The 13,810-nt window shown below is 40.4% G+C and overlaps 1 protein-coding gene across 1 annotated transcript in view; it reads left to right on the top strand.

Annotated features, from left to right (window-relative positions):
• LOC309567926 (heat shock cognate 71 kDa protein-like) overlaps positions 1-13,810 on the top strand; it is a 49,337-nt gene that overhangs the window by 28,280 nt on the left and 7,247 nt on the right. Inside the window, exons 4-6 of the mRNA XM_082273476.1 lie at positions 8,248-8,400; positions 11,242-11,797; positions 13,482-13,684. Coding sequence (XP_082129602.1) covers positions 8,248-8,400; positions 11,242-11,797; positions 13,482-13,684 — 912 coding nt within the window. The remainder of the gene's footprint in view (positions 1-8,247; positions 8,401-11,241; positions 11,798-13,481; positions 13,685-13,810) is intronic.

Raw genomic sequence — 13,810 nt, 5'->3', positions numbered from 1 at the left:
TGTAAACAAAAGAGTGCAACAATTTAAAAAAAAAAAAAAAACAATATTTTTCACATTCTGCTATATGACATTCTCGAAAAAAAAAAAAATGTAAAAAAAAAAACATGTAGCAGAATACATATTGGCCTAAATTTATGAAGAAATTTGATTATGAATTTTTTTTTTTTTAGTGGATATGTTTTATAGCAGAAAGTAAAAAATATTATTATTTTTTTTCACAATGGTCAGTATTTTTTTATTGTACAAAAAGTAAAAAGACACAGTGGCGATTAAATACCACCAAAAAAAAAAAGCTCTATATGTGGGAAAAAATTACATAAATTTTATTTAGGTACATCGTCGCATGACTACATAATTGTCAGTTAAAGTAATGCAGTGAAGTATGGCCAAAAATGGCCTGTTCTTGATTTGGGGTAAATCTTCTGAAGGTCAAATGGTTAAAATACCATTATAAACATTAAGGGATAAATTAATACATGTAAATATTTATTTTAACAAACTCAGAAAATATCATAACAATTAATTATACATTTAAAATAATACAAATTAATTGTAGATTTAAAATTCAAATCTACTCTGTCTGTTCAAAAGAGGGTGACGTCTTGTCTCATCTATATATCCTAATAAAGATTACATGAGTTAATTAATGATGATTCATAAAATGTTCTCAAGTCATAGTGTATACAATTACGAGTAATTAACTCCAAATTTTACAGGATGTAAATATAAGATTCTATGATTCACCATTAATTAACGCAGATCTTATATGGATGAAACTAGAATTAGCCCTGTAGTGAATGGACTAAATATATCCACATTTTAATCTATTAATTAATCATTATTATTATTATTATTGATTAATCATTATATTTAATTGATAATTAATTGGGAACATATTTTGTGATGTGTAATATATCATATTATGTTAAACTTATTTATGATTTTTAAAATAATAATAGAATATTGATTATATTCACAGTTTTATATATTTATCGCCTTGAGGAAAGGGGAATCTCAGAACCCCTTTGGTGATTTAAATAAAATATTATTCTGTGCTTTTAAAGGTGGCATGGAATTTCTATTCCTTATCCTATATTTACATTTTTCTAAGGACCACCCACAACAGTCCTAGGATAAAAAGATCTGTCCGTCGACTCCAATGCACCTTTTAAATACACAATGAGCAATCCATTGGTTCTTACTACTTGAAAAGTTATTGATTCAAATTCTTGCCATTTAAATGCACAGACCATCCCCAGTATCAAAATCCACAAAATAGTAGGATTAACCCTGTTCCATTTGTCACCTTTTCTTATAAATAAAAAATTGTACATCAAAGTAAATCCATTATTTCAGGCTGAAGGGATGATGAAAAATGATACAAGCAGAGATTACTTTCAGTGAAAATCACCAGATGAAGCAGACAGCTGAGCTTATATATATTATCCTAATAATTAGTAATTGGAATTTATTTTTTTCATAGTTTTCGTCAATTGTTGAAAATTCGGACAAATTTTTGTTTCGTTTTCGTCACTGGAAAAATTATTATAATTATAATAATTATAATATTATATATTATTTATTAATATATTATCCTGACTTTCCCTGTACAAGTTGGGCTTGGCTATGCCTCCTATTGGCAAATAAGTTACCTTGGTCCAGGTATGGACCAAAAAAAAAAAATCTAATAACGTTATTATTTATGATACTGGGGATTGAACAAACTACACAGACACAGATTTAGCCTTTATATAACATATTTATAGGTCAAACATCCCTCCCTCACATTTTTGCTCCATTTCTGTTCGTTGATGAAAATTGGAATTATTTTTTTTCATAGTTTTTGTCAATTGATGAAAATTTGGACAAATTTTTGTTTCGTTTTCATCACTGGAAAAATTATTATAATTATAATATTATATATTATTTATTCATATATTATCCTGACTTTCCCTGTACAAGTTGAGCTTGGCTATGCCTCCTATTGGCAAATAAATTACCTTGGTCCAGGTATGGTAGACAGTTTTAATGTTGATGCCAAATTTCAATTGAGTTTCAGTCAAAGTCTTTTGACTAATGCCATTTTAGTTTTAATTGTATTTTATTCATCTGAATTGTTTTAGTCATATTTTAGTCAACTAAAATCTCCAGTACATTTTAGTTGACTAAAATCATTTAAGTCAACTAAAATTTAATGGGTTTAGTTAAATTGTAATGCATTTTTTAAGAACTTCTTTAGAATTTCCAAACTCATTATATACGCGGAGTAAAAAAAAAAAAAATCGAATAACGTTATTATTTATGGTATTGGGGATTGAACAAACTACGCAGACACAGATTTAGCCTTTATATAACATATTTATAGGTAAAACGTCCCTCCCTCACATTTTCGTTCCATTTCTGTTCATGATGAAAATTGGAATTTTATTTTTTTCATAGTTTTCGTCAATTGTTGGAAAATTTTGACAAATTTTTGTTTAGTTTTCGTCACTGGAAAAAGTATTATGATTAGAATATCCTATATGATATATTATTTATTAATATATTATCCTGACTTTCCCTGTACAAGTTGAGCTTGGCTATGCCTCCTATTGGCGAATGAGTTACCTTGTTCCAGGTATGGTAGACAGTTTTAATATTGATGTCGAATTTCAATTTAGTTTCAGTCATAGTATTTTGACTAATGCCGTTTTAGTTTCCTTTTAGTCATCTGAAATGTTTTAGTCATATTTTAGTCAACCAAAATCTCCAGTACATTTTAACCGACTAAAATCATTTAAGTAAACTGAATGGGCTTAGATAAATTGTAAGGCATTATTTAGGAATTTCTTTAGAATTTCCAAACTCATTATATACTTCTGGAGTAAAAAAAAAAATAATATATTAACATGTTATTATTTATGGTAATAGGGATTGAACAAACTACACAGACACAGATTTAGCCTTTATATAACATATTTATAGGTAAAAACGTCCCTCCTTTACATTTTCATTCCAGTTCTGTTCGTTGATGAACATTGGAATTTATTTTTTTCATAGTTTTCGTCAATTGTTGAAAATTCTGACACATTTTTGTTTAGTTTTCATCACTGGAAAAATGCCGCTGACTAAAATGATGACGAAAATATTTTCATTGACAAAATTACCACTGATGGCATTTACACCGATCAGCCAAAACATTATGACCACTCACTTAATATTGAGTATGGCCCCCTTTTTGCTAAAACAGCCCTGACCCATTGAGGCATGGACACCAAAGTAACATCCACATGAATGGCAGGAGCCAAGGTTTCCCAGCAGAACATTGCCCAAAGCATCACACTCAGGGCCGGTGTTACACTATTTTCACCCTAGGCAAGACCAGCTACTTTCGCTCCCCCCCCCCCCCCCAAAATAAATAAAAAGGGAAGGGGTTAAAAACTCCTCTATGTCATATCCAGTGACCCTGATCTGATCTGATGGTTCCTCCATGTAATGTTGTCATACCCAGGGACCCCCATATTCCTCCATGTCACACCTGGGGACCCTGATGTCCCCCTATATCACACCCAGGGACCCTAATATTTTTCCATGTCACATCCTGGGTCCCCAATATTCCTCCATGTCATGCTGTCATACCCAATGACCCAGATGTTCCACCATGTCACACCCAGGGACTCCTGTGTTCCTCCATGTCATGCTGTCATACTCAGTGACCCCAATGTTCCTCTATGTCACACCAGGAGCCCCTGATGTACCTCCATTTTATACCTGGAGACCCTGATGTTTTTCCATGTCAGAACCTGGGGACGTCAATCCCCCATGGCACACCCAGGGATCCCAATTGCTCACTGCACACCTGGTGACCTCAAACCCCTGTTACACTCATGACCCCTATCCCCCATGTCACACCTGGTGACTCTGATTCCCCATGGCACGCCTGGTGACCCCGATTCTCTTTCACACCAGGGATCCTCCATGAAACACCCAGGGACCCTGATCCCCTGTTCTGGGGACACTTACTGGGCAGTATGAAGAGAGTGGTTGCACTCTGCCCTCTGACCATGATCCTGCTGATTCCTTCTCCTAGGATTCTCCTCTCCTGGACCACAGTGCTCACCACAGCTTCAACCGGCTCCTGGTGGAGGGAGAAGCAGTAGTCAGAGAGCTCCACACCTCCTTCATCACCAACATCCTCAGACCATTCCGGTGCCTTGTCTCTTCTGCTCCAGTAAAGGTGCCGCCCTCCAGTGCCCAGCTCCGGCTCAGGTTCAGCTCTCCTCCACTCGCTGCTTAATACCGACCCAGGGAAATGAATGGCTGCCCACCAGCTCAGTGTAGAGTTACCTCCTGCCCAGGGTTTATGCCACTCAGCTCAAGACAAAGAGGATCACCATGCAGCGCAATCCGGTGGGCTCCCTTCCCTTCCTCATGGCTGCGCCCCTAGGTGGCAATGCGCCCTAGGCGGCTGCCTAGTTTGCCTAGTGGAAGCACCGGCCCTGATCACACTGCCTCTGCCGACTTGCCTTCCTTTACCGCATCCTGGTGCCATCTCTTCCCCAGGTAAGTGACGCTTACACGGATCTGGCCATCGACATGATGTAAAATAAAACGTGATTCATCAGACCAGGCCACCTTCTTCTCCAGGCCATTGCTCTGTGGTCCAGTTCTGATATTCATCTGACCAATGTAGAAGCTTTGGCTGTGGACCCCATGGCTTCACAGCCCCATACACAACAAACTGTGATGCCCATTTTTTTTTCTGCTTTCACCACATCAACTTCATGGACAACATGTTCACTTGCTGCCTAATTTATCCCACCAATTTTCAGATGCCGTTGTAGCGAGATATTTCCTTTACCTGTCAGTGGTCATAATGTTATGCCTGATCGGTGTACATACATACATTGGTCCAAGCTGGAAAAATTGCCATACCTGAAATTCATCTTTAAAACTGAACCCCCGTCTGCCTTAAAAAAATAAATTTTGTGTGCCCCCTCCCCCCTTTATAGTAAGGGTTAAATGCCTTTTAGTCCAGTCTAAGTGAGCAATACTATAGTCTTACAATACTGTATGTTTCCCAATAATACGAGTTGATGCATTTATACTGTACTGGAGGAGGTGTGTGTGTGTCTGTGGGGGGGGGGGGGGGGGTGCACACAATTTAATTAAAAGGCTAACTTGTGTTCAGCTTTAGGGATCAACCAAGGTGGGTGGGTGAGCTCAAAGATCAGCTCTTAGGCCGCATTCTCACTTGGCGATTTCGAATCACCACAATTCTGCACAAGATTTTAAATCATGGTGGAATCACAGTAAAATGTGCATTGAGCAATTGGGCGTCATTCATTCCTAATGGCACCCCAAACGCAGTGCAATTTTTCCATAAGATTATAGCAATACGTACCTTTATCCACTTGCCGGCCAGCCACCGCCTGTATACAGCGTCAGGCCAACAGGTTCCTGCGAATCGCCGTACCTGTGCGGCGGTTCGCGGGAGCGTTCCTGGGGGAGCGTGCGCCCACTCGCCAGCGGGGGAGCCGACTCACGGGCCAGCAGCTGCGATTGCATCCCGAGATCACTCCTGTTGAAGAGAGAACGGAATCAATGCAGAGCTCCTGTGTTCCTCCTATTTAGGAACACAGGTCTCTGTATTGATTTTACAAGCCAATCCCCCGCACAGTTAGAAAACACCCCCTAGGCTCCCACTTAAACCTTTAATCACCCACCTGGGTTAACCCCTTCCCTGCCAGTGTCATTAGTACAGTAACAATGCATATTTTAGCACTGATTACTGTAGTAATGTCACTGGTCCCCCCAAAAGTGTCAAAAATGTCAGTCAGGGGGCCGATCTGTCCGCTGCAATGTCGCAGTCCCACTGGGGGGGGGGGGTGTTATATAGCAGAAAGTGAAAGAAATATATATTTTTATTTCAGATTTGTCGCTCTTTTTTTGTTTATGGCACAAAAAATAAAAATCGCAGAGGCCACCAAATATAAAGAATTCACCATTAGAGAGTCAGGTGTCAGTCTACCATCATCCCAATATCAACTACAACCAAATAGTTCCCCCATGGGAGTGGGGATTTTACAGGTAGACTTGACACCGAGGAAAAAAAATGTACAATTTTATTAATATCATGCTAAAATGACAGTAAATGTTGTATCACAATTAAAATCAACAACAGGCATCTTTGAACAGCATACATCCCATTGTTTGAAAAATCGCACAGGTGATCAAATATCACCAAAAGAAAGCTTTATTTGTGGGAAAAAAGGACATCAATTTTATTTGGGTACAGCGTCCCACGACAGCGCAATGCAATCGTCTGTTAACTCCTTTAGCGGTAACCCCGAGCGTGACTTGGGGTGTTTTTTTCATGCTAGGATCGGTATCCCCGAGTCACGATCGGGGTGGATGTGCAGAGCCTGCAGCAGGGTTCCTTACCTTCTCCTGGCAATCCAGCGATGATCTCCCATTGCTGTGATCGCCGCCGAGATCCCCGCCGCGCCGTCCGTCACTCTGATGACTTCCTGGTTCCGTTCCCTGCAGCAGCAATGGTGCATGGGAGCGGAACTGGGAGGGAAATTCAAATGTTGCACAAAACACAAACACATAAAAAGGAGGTGATACAATGTAACCTGAGAGGATTATACTGTATCACCTTAATATCAGAAAAATATCAAATATTGTAAATTATAAATTATATTATTAATAGATATTATATATATATATATATATAATTATATATATATATATATATATATAATTATATTTTATAATATATTTTATAATATATCTTTATTTTATAATATATATATATATATATATATATATATTATAAATATCAAAGAATTGTACCGCTTTTGGTACATAATTCCTGACATAATCATACCGCCAGGGAGGTTAAAGTAACGCAGTGCCGAATCACAAAAAAAATGGCCTGGTCATTAAGGGGGAAAGTCTTCCGGTCCAGAAGTGGTTAAAAATCACACAAAGCTCATTGCTTGCAAAGGAACCAGTGCTTATTTTTGGCAATAAACGTGAATAAGGCAGCCCATTAAAGTAAATGGGCTGTCGTATGTGCAACACATGGTAATGCGTGTAAATAGCGCTACGTGAGATGTGAGCTGAATGCTTATGTAGCACTAATCGCATGGGAGCTGCTTGATGAGGATTCCCCTGGGTTGCTTGGCTCAGTCACAAAACAGTCCAGGAGATTTGGTTTTGTTGTTTTATTGAGAACTTGGATAGGAGAAGGGATGAGTGGGATACTCCAACTGAATGAACTATGCACAATTTCAGGACTTCTAACTGTAGTTGAATGCGACAAGGCCGCTGCTTCACCTTGCCACTATAGTGAAGTAGTTAATAAGCAAACTGTATAGTGAATCACTCTTCAGGGCCCCGCTTGGCACCCTCTTTACCCCTATTCTTCAGGGTTCTACTTGGCACCCCCTTTACTCTGGTACACCGTGTGAGCTTACCTTCTATCCTCTGACTTCCCTGGAGTGGTCCCCCTTCCTGGGCAGACCCTTTGGCAAGCCCCCTGGAACTCACAGACACTGTTTTTCCCAGAAGACCCTGCCAGCAGCTCCACTGCCAGCTTCACAGGATCCTTCAGGCTCAGGTCCACACCTGGCTCACTAGACCGACTGCCTGTGACCACCTTCCTCAGACAGCAGGGGGAGAGACAGCCATCACCCTCCTCCTGGGACTCTGCTTCCCACCAAAGATGCCCTGTCACATGTCCCCTCAGCTTTTATGGTCAATCCCAGGATGCCACAAAAGCCTGTTTGCCACTGGCTAGGTTTCCTCCACTGCCCAACAGGCTCCCCCCATTGGATACAGTGGGGACACTCCCTCAGACCAAGTGACTCACACCTAGACACATGTAACAGGCATAAGTAACAGATCAGGCTTCCCTGATAAGCAGATGGAGCATAACAATGCTTTTTCTTAGCACCTATCTAGGAGGGTGCTACACTTAGATTTGCATATTACAGTTATGACAAGCTTTCACTGAAGTAAACCTCAACTTATGCATTTTTTTAAAAGTTTACCCTAAATGCAAGTAAGGGTATTTAGGTAGTAGTAAAGGTAGGTACAGTAGTAATTGTAAACTTTACTAGTCTATTTTATTAATATCTCCTATGCCTTATCCTACTAAGGATCGATACTATAGTATATAGATAGCACAGAATCAATACATAAATCTGATTTTTCAAAAGCCTTGGTGCCCTGAATCTGGCATTTTTTTTTTCTCTTTAGACAATCAACAACGCAGTGATCACTGTTCCAGCTTACTTCAATGATTCCCAGAGACAGGCAACTAAAGACGCTGGAACCATCTCTGGTCTCAACGTCCTCCGTATTATCAATGAGCCAACTGCAGCTGCCATAGCCTATGGTTTGGACAAGAAGGTAAGAACCATGACACCAGCCTAAAGATTTGATACAATTTTGCCATTATATAGCTGGCTATCTATGGTGGGTTCTGACAATCTGGAATGAAATAATTAGGTATGTTATCCTTTGAATGATTGTCTATTTACTGATCATATTGATCTACTGTACAATGGACGTCAGGATTTCTCAGAAGTGTTGTCTTTAAGGTAAAAATTTGAAAAGGCCAGTAAGGTCGTTTAGCACCATGGCATGGTGCCTATCCTGGTCTCCTGATAAAATGATTCAAGGACTTTACATAGACAGACAGTTTCACAAGGATGTGAATAGTGTTGATCCTGAATTTCAGATTATGATGAATTTGGACTAAATTTCAAAGATTTGTGTTATCGCTCTCACTCTCTCATACTGGTCACTGGAAGTTCAACATGGCACCTCATGGCAAAGAACTCTCTGAGGATCTGAAAAAAAGAATTGATGCTCTACATAAAGATGGCCTAGGCTAAAGAAAAGATTGCGAAAACCCTGTAACTGAGTTGCAGCACGGTGGCCAAGACCATATAGTGGTTTAATAGGAGAGGTTCCACTCAGAACAGGCCTCACCACAGTGGACCAAAGGAGTTGAGTGCACATGCTCAGCATCATATCCAGAGGTTGTCTTTGGGAAATTGACGTAGAAGTGCTGTCAGCATTTCTGCAGAGGTTGAAGGGGTGGGGGGTCAGCCTATCAGTGCTCAGACCATAGGATGCACACTGCATCAAATTGGTCTATATGTCTGTTGTCCCAGAAGGAGGTCTCTTCTAAAGATGATGCACAAGAAAGCCCACAAACAGTTTTCTGAAGACAAGCAGACTAAGGACATGGATTACTGGAGCCATGTCATGTGGTCTGATGAGACCAAGATAACCTATTTTGGTTCAGATGGTGTCAAGCATGTGTGGCGGCAACCAGGTAAGGATTCCAAAGACAAGTGTGTCCTGCCTACAGTCAAGAATGGTGGTGGGAGTGTCATGGTCGGGGGGCGGCATAAGTGCTGCTGGCACTGGGGAGCTACAGTTCATTGAGAAAGCCATGAATGCCAACATGTACTGTGACATACTGAAGCAGAGCATGATCCCCTCTCTTGGGAGATTGGGCCACAGGACAGTATTCCAACATGATAACTACCCTAAACACACCTCCAAGATGACCACTGCCTTGCTAAAGAAGCTGAGGGTAAAGGTGATGGACTGGCCAAGCATGTCTCCAGACCTAAACCCTGTTGAGCATCTGTGGGGCATCCTCAAACGGAAGGTGGAGGAGCGCAAGGTCTCTAACATCCACCAGCTCTGTGATGTTGTCATGGAGGAGTGGAAGAGGACTGCAGTGGCAACCTGTGAAGCTCTGGTGAACGCCATGCCCAAGAGGGTTAAGGCAGTGCTGGAAAATAATGGTGGCCACACAAAATATTGACACTTTCGGCCCAATTTGGACATTTTCACTTAGAGGTGTACTAACTTTTGTCGACAGCGGTTTAGACATTATTGACTGTGTGCTGAGTTATTTTGAGGGGGACAGCAAATTTACACTGTTATACAAGCTGTACACTCACTACTTTACATTGTAGCCAAGTGTAATTTCTTCAGTGTTGTCACATGAAAAGATATAATAAAATATTTACAGAAATGTGAGGGGTGTACTAACTTTTGTGAGATACTGTATATACAATTGTATGTTTATTTAAAAATATGTATACAATCTTAGTTTTTTTAATTTATGAATAAACCTTTAATGTATGAAAAAATTCTCAGAGCATTGATGGGTTTTTAAGCAGACAGCAATGCAGTAGCAGGCTGCCTTGAAGCACTGCTTTGAGTGAAGGCTGCGAGGAGATAGGAGGGAAAGTGAAAGGGTCAAAGGGTTTTATTTGCCAAACAAAATAAAATAAATTATAGAATGATAATATGCAATTTTTTAAATTTACCTGACTTAAAAAAACATATATCTATTTTTTTATTTATTTATTCATTTTTCTTGACCAAAGTAAAAGGAAAGGTAATATACAATATACCGGTACATTCTCTTTGAAAGAGTGTATCAATGTGCTTTAATGAAATATTAAAGTTCATGGTATATTTCAGCTAGTGCTCATTCTACAATGGATTGTGGGCTCTGGCAATGACATTAACGAGTCATACTAACACACCTCATTCATACATCCTTGACACTTGGCAGTTGGATTTTTGCATATAGACTACAGACACATTGATAGGTGTTTACATATTAAACACACCTCAGTCATTCATCTTGGACACTTAACAAGTTAGGCTTCGCATACAGATTACAGACAACACCTGAACGCATTGACAACTGCTTACATAGTAACACATCAGACAGCTGAACAGAGACGGAGCGGCTTTTCCAGGAACGCAATTTCAGACACGAGACACCCCACATTTACAGAAATGTATAGGGAAAACAAAAGCCTTTTCATGTATTGTTTTAGTAGAGATATATTCTATTGTTAAACTGACCCATGAATTGTACACTAGTTTAAACTGGTTTTTGCTGCTCAAATGTCCCATAAATATGGGAGTCGGAATGGAATAAATTAGATGTATCTGCATTAAGCTTGAGTGCTATGTGTCGTTGTATCTCCTGGCCAGCGAGAGAAAATTCACTACACAGGGGGAGTTAGGACTGAAGGGTCGTAAATCATCTTATACCTGCCTCTTGACGTGAACCAGCTAACACTCTTTAAAATGTTTCTACAAGCAGTACTCAGTAAACTGTTGTACAATACATAATGGTTTTGTCTAACAGTACATAGTGGTTTGAGTAAATGTGTAACTCTTATATTATTCTTTGTAAACATCTAGGTGGGTGGTGAGAGAAACGTCTTGATTTTTGACCTTGGTGGTGGAACTTTTGATGTCTCCATTCTTACCATAGAAGATGGTATTTTTGAGGTTAAATCCACCGCTGGAGACACCCATTTGGGTGGAGAGGACTTTGATAACCGTATGGTCAACCACTTCGTTGGAGAGTTCAAACGCAAGCACAAGAAGGATATAACTGAGAACAAGCGTGCCATTCGTAGGCTACGTACGGCCTGTGAACGTGCCAAGCGTACCCTGTCTTCCAGCACTCAAGCCAGTATTGAGATAGACTCCCTCTTTGAGGGCATTGACTTTTACACTTCCCTCACCCGAGCCCGCTTTGAGGAACTTAATGCAGACCTCTTCCGTGGGACTCTGGAGCCAGTAGAGAAGGCTCTGAGAGATGCCAAGATGGACAAAGCTCAGGTTCATGACATTGTACTGGTCGGAGGGTCCACTCGCATTCCAAAGATCCAAAAGCTTCTGCAAGACTTCTTTAATGGAAGAGAACTTAACAAAAGCATTAACCCAGATGAAGCTGTAGCCTATGGAGCAGGTAAGTCTTATAGTCTGTGTTCATAAATTTAAATCACCTGAGCACTGCCCTACTAATTAAACAAAATTAAAAAATAGGATAAATATTTGTGGTTTAATTAGTAGTCCCACCGTAAAATATAAATCCTATTCTGCCAGTCACATTATTGAGCGATGGCTTCATGTGCAAGGTGGCATCCAGACGTTAAAGTAAGTATCTAAAGCTAAAGCTTTTTTGTATTTGATAGAGTAGAAAATGGTTAAAACGATTATCATTTTTTTTTTATCATCTGTGTCCTAGTAGGGACACAGATAAACATATAAAACAGGATGTAAGTAAATCTTCAAAGTAAAGAAAATCCCCTCTTACTTCAGTCATTAGAACAACTGTCCTCTCTGGAAGCTTTTTTGTGGCCTCAATGGGCACCAATAATAAAAGAATCACCCTACCCGAGCCACAGTTGGCAAAAAAAAAGCTGACAAAGGTTCTACCAATTCTCCACTTTATCCAAAAAAAAAAAAAATTGGTTTTAGATACTTGTAGCACTGCCCCCTAGAGAGCTGCTGAGAATTACACATCTTGGGTGGTTACCATTAGCAACTGACAGCAGATACACAGCATTAAGAGTTATTGGCTCAGACAATAATCAGTCCAGGGGATTTGCATTTTTGTGTTTTATTTAGGACTGGGATGGGAGAAGGGATGAGTGGGATACTCCAGCTAGTAACTATGCACAATCCTGAGGACAACTGACTGTAGAATGCGGCAAGGCCACTGCTTCACCCTGCCACTGAAGTGAAGTTAAATTGATCGTTCCCGTTTGAATATTCTCTTCAGGGTTAACAACTTGGCACCCCCTTTTTGCTCACTGCCTGTGTGCTGACCCCCTGTCCGCTGACTCTAGCCACTGGAGTGGTCCCCTTCCTGGGCAGACCCGTTGGCAAGCTCCCCTGTAATCACGGACACTGTTTTTCCAGAGTTGCTCTGCCTCCACCTCCACAGTCAGCTTCCACTGGACCTCTGGGTTCAGCCACACCACTGGTTCACTAGGCCGACTGCCTATGACCACCCTTACAGCTGCAGAAGAGGAGACAGCCGTCACCCTCCTTCTGGGACTTGGCTTCCCACCCAAAGACCCCCTGTCACATGTCCCCTTGGCTTTTATACCCTATCCCAAGATGCAGCACTGCTTGTGCCAACCCACTGAGATAGTTACAAAAGCCTGTGTGTCACTGGCTGGGTTTCCTCCACTGTCCAACATGCTCCCCTATTGGATGTAGTGGTGACGCTCCCTCAAGCCAGATGAATCACATATGGACACATGCAACAGGCCTAACTATTAATCAGGCTATCCTGATAAGCAGAGAGAGCAACTATACTTTCTCTGCCTAGCACCTACCTAGGAGGGTGCTACATACTGAAGATTAGCTTCAGCTTCAGCTCCAGCTTTCAGCCAACAAAGTAGACAGTAATGGGCAACCTTTAGTAACCCACAGCAAGCTGCGGGTGCTGGGAACAAATATACATTGTAATCTGCTAGTTGTGACTTCACTCAGCTGTTATCACCCTTTGCGACCTGTAAAGATTCTTCTAGTATTTACATTTTATTGATGTTCGAAATAACCATTTAAATCTCTTGTTACTTTTAATGATTAAAATTCCATTCCTCTGATGTTCTGGTATTTGTTTATTTTTCTTATGTTAGCTGTTCAAGCTGCAATCTTGTCCGGTGACAAATCGGAAAATGTTCAGGATCTTCTGCTGTTGGATGTCACCCCTCTGTCTCTTGGTATAGAGACGGCTGGAGGAGTCATGACTGTGCTAATTAAACGTAACACCACTATACCCACCAAGCAGACCCAGACCTTCACCACCTACTCCGACAACCAGCCAGGAGTCCTAATTCAGGTACTGATAGACCAGCTAATTTTTAGGCAGAAAAATATGAATATTCTAAATAGGGATGAGCCCAAAATATGGATATTTTGGCAAAATTTCACCATTCAGAAAAATGCATTTGAGTCAATCGGGAAG

Source organism: Pelophylax lessonae (assembly GCF_965119305.1).
Source record: "Pelophylax lessonae genome assembly, chromosome: 12".
NCBI classification, from domain to species: domain Eukaryota; kingdom Metazoa; phylum Chordata; class Amphibia; order Anura; family Ranidae; genus Pelophylax; species Pelophylax lessonae.
The sequence above is the reverse complement of the archived record's forward strand: the minus strand, read 5'-3'. Positions and strand labels throughout refer to the sequence as shown.